Source organism: Pinus tabuliformis, chromosome 8 (assembly GCF_031772625.1).
Source record: "Pinus tabuliformis cultivar Carrire ecotype Pingquan chromosome 8, CPIR1, whole genome shotgun sequence".
NCBI lineage: Eukaryota > Viridiplantae > Streptophyta > Pinopsida > Pinales > Pinaceae > Pinus > Pinus tabuliformis.
In genome coordinates this window covers 18,213,192-18,215,603 of record NC_142294.1, presented here as the reverse complement: position 1 = coordinate 18,215,603, position 2,412 = coordinate 18,213,192, and the positions used below count along the sequence as shown (strand labels likewise).

Below are 2,412 nucleotides of genomic sequence, written 5' to 3'. Positions count from 1 at the left end.
AAACAGAGAGAACAATTTTCAACACAAACCGGCTTGAGGCCTCCTTCTAAGAAGGAAAACAACCCCATATATCACTCCAGCATATATAAAGTATCGACTGAGTGATGAGACATAAGTTTTTCAGACAGTTTTTAGTAGGCCGAAACAGAAAAACCAATATTTATACGGTGACAGAGTCTTTTTTGTGAAACTGTAATAAAAACATAGTACTGTATATGAAAGAAAAGAGGAGAGGAATCCCCATTCAAAATGGTGGTGCAAGAGGGGGCTGATTGTATGTAGATTGTTGCCCCTGGAAGACTTCCTCTATCGACCATCTGCCCAAAACCTGTTGTAAGCCAGCTTTAGAAAGCTGATCGGCTTCTTCATTATTCTCCCTGTAGATATGACAAATATGAAAACTATTAAATGAGGATTTTAATAACACAATTTCTTCTAACAAGGGCCTTAAAATCTAATTATGACATGATGCATTCCCATTGACCCAATTGATGACATTTTGAGAGTCGCCAAAGATCTGTATAGTGAAGATGTTCCTCTGAAGAAGCCAGCAAAGCAGAAGATGAAGAGCAGACAACTCGGAAAAGTTATTAGTCCCGGAGCCCAAACCAACAGAAGCTTTAAGGTAAAGTTCAGCGGATATGTGGATGCTCATCCCGGCGCCAGCCATATTGTTCTGGGATGCTCCATCAAAAAAATCCCAAGGGATGCCTTCCTTGATAATAAAAGGCTTGTTGCAAATTGGGGGATTTTTCACTTCAGGAGCTGGGATAGCTAAGTAGATTGCCGCGCAGTTAGAAGCAGTGACAGATGAAGGGGTGGTATTATCTTGAAAAATGATTTTATTTCTAGCAAGCCATACACCCCAGAAGAAAATGAGAGGCAGGTTTCTCAAATTTCCATCCGGGTGCTTCTGCCACCAGTTTCTCCATGCATCTTCCAGAGGTTCAGACCCCCATTGAGCTTTGATATTAAGCAGACCAGTTAGTTCATCCCAAATCTTTAAAGAGACAGTGCAAGAGGTAAAGAGATGTCTAATGGATTCCCCATCTGATTTGCATAAAGGACATCTTCCTGGATCGATAAGGTATCTAGCTTGTAGTCTATCCCAGGTTGGGATTTTTCCTTCCAGCAAACACCATAGGAAAAGCTTTGCCTTTGCTGGACTTGACAGTTTCCAAATGCTTTTAGACCACCACTTAGGGATATCCCATCCTTTCTGTTTCATTAGGTATGAGTACCCTTCTTTGGGGTAGTAATCTCTAGTTTTACCCAGAGCCCATATCAACTTATCAGGTTCGTTTTTTAGTCTGACATGTGAGCGGTGGAGTTCTTGGATAAAGGACGCCCATTCATTCTTCCATCTGATATTTAAACCGAGTTCTTCATCACTCTTCCATGCCTGACCCCATATGGTGGAATGGCCGACTTTCTCCACCTGATTTAGAGTGACTATTCCTTTATTATCAAGGTGTCTAAGGAGACCTGGAGACAGTGCAAATGCTTCATTGCAACCCACCCAAGGGTCTCTTCCAATTCTGATGTGACTACCATCTCCCACTTTCCAGGCAAGACCCTGTTCGATCACAGAGAAAGCTTCCAGCGTAGCCTTCCAAATGACATATATATTCCTCTGTTTCTTTTGCTGACTGCGAATCCAATCTTCTAAGGGAATTGGGTCTATGTACTTCCTTTTGACTACCTTTGTCCATAGATTCTCCATCGAGATTAATCTCCACCCTGACTTTGCTGCCAGGGACAAACTGAACTCGGGGAGTCTTTTGATTCCCCATCCTCCCCATTCTTTAGGTCTTGCAATCTTATCCCATGCCACCCAAGGAAGAACCGATGAGTCCTTTGCAGAACCTGCCCATAAGAATCTACAACAAATCTTCCTGATTTTCTCCAGCACTCCTTTAGGGACCCAAGTTAGAGCAGCCCAGTAAACTGGGATGGCTAACATGACTGATTTAAGGAGTGTCAATCTGCCTGCTCTAGAGAGCCACCTGAAGCTCCAATGATTTATTCTGGCTTCAATCTTTGCAATGAGCCAGTGCCAATCCTCTTTCTTATATGCCACTGGCTTTAACCAGAACCCCAAATATTTAAAGGGAATGTCCAGAGGCTGAAGAGGAAAAGCAATAATAAGATAATATTTACATTAATAAATTAAAAAATATATTGATATTATTTTAAAATCAATATAAATAAAATATTTCAATTTTTATCTTAATTTGATATCAATTTTGGATCGAGAGAAAGAAAAAAATCTAATTTCATTTATGATTATTTTTTAAGATGTATAGTTTCTTAGTTTCTTATAAAAAATTGAAGTTGACACATAACATCTAAAATTGATATTATATATATATATATATATATATATATATATTTGATTACAGAGGAATCGGC

The 2,412-nt window shown here is 39.6% G+C and overlaps 1 protein-coding gene across 1 annotated transcript; it reads right to left on the bottom strand.

Annotated features, from left to right (window-relative positions):
• Positions 1 to 454: 454 nt before the first annotated feature.
• LOC149233936 (uncharacterized) lies at positions 455 to 1,963 on the bottom strand. The gene has a single exon (XM_089368101.1). It carries the CDS (start codon positions 1,961 to 1,963, stop codon positions 455 to 457), a length of 1,509 nt encoding a protein of 502 aa, XP_089224227.1.
• Between the last annotated feature and the right edge of the window lie 449 nt (positions 1,964 to 2,412).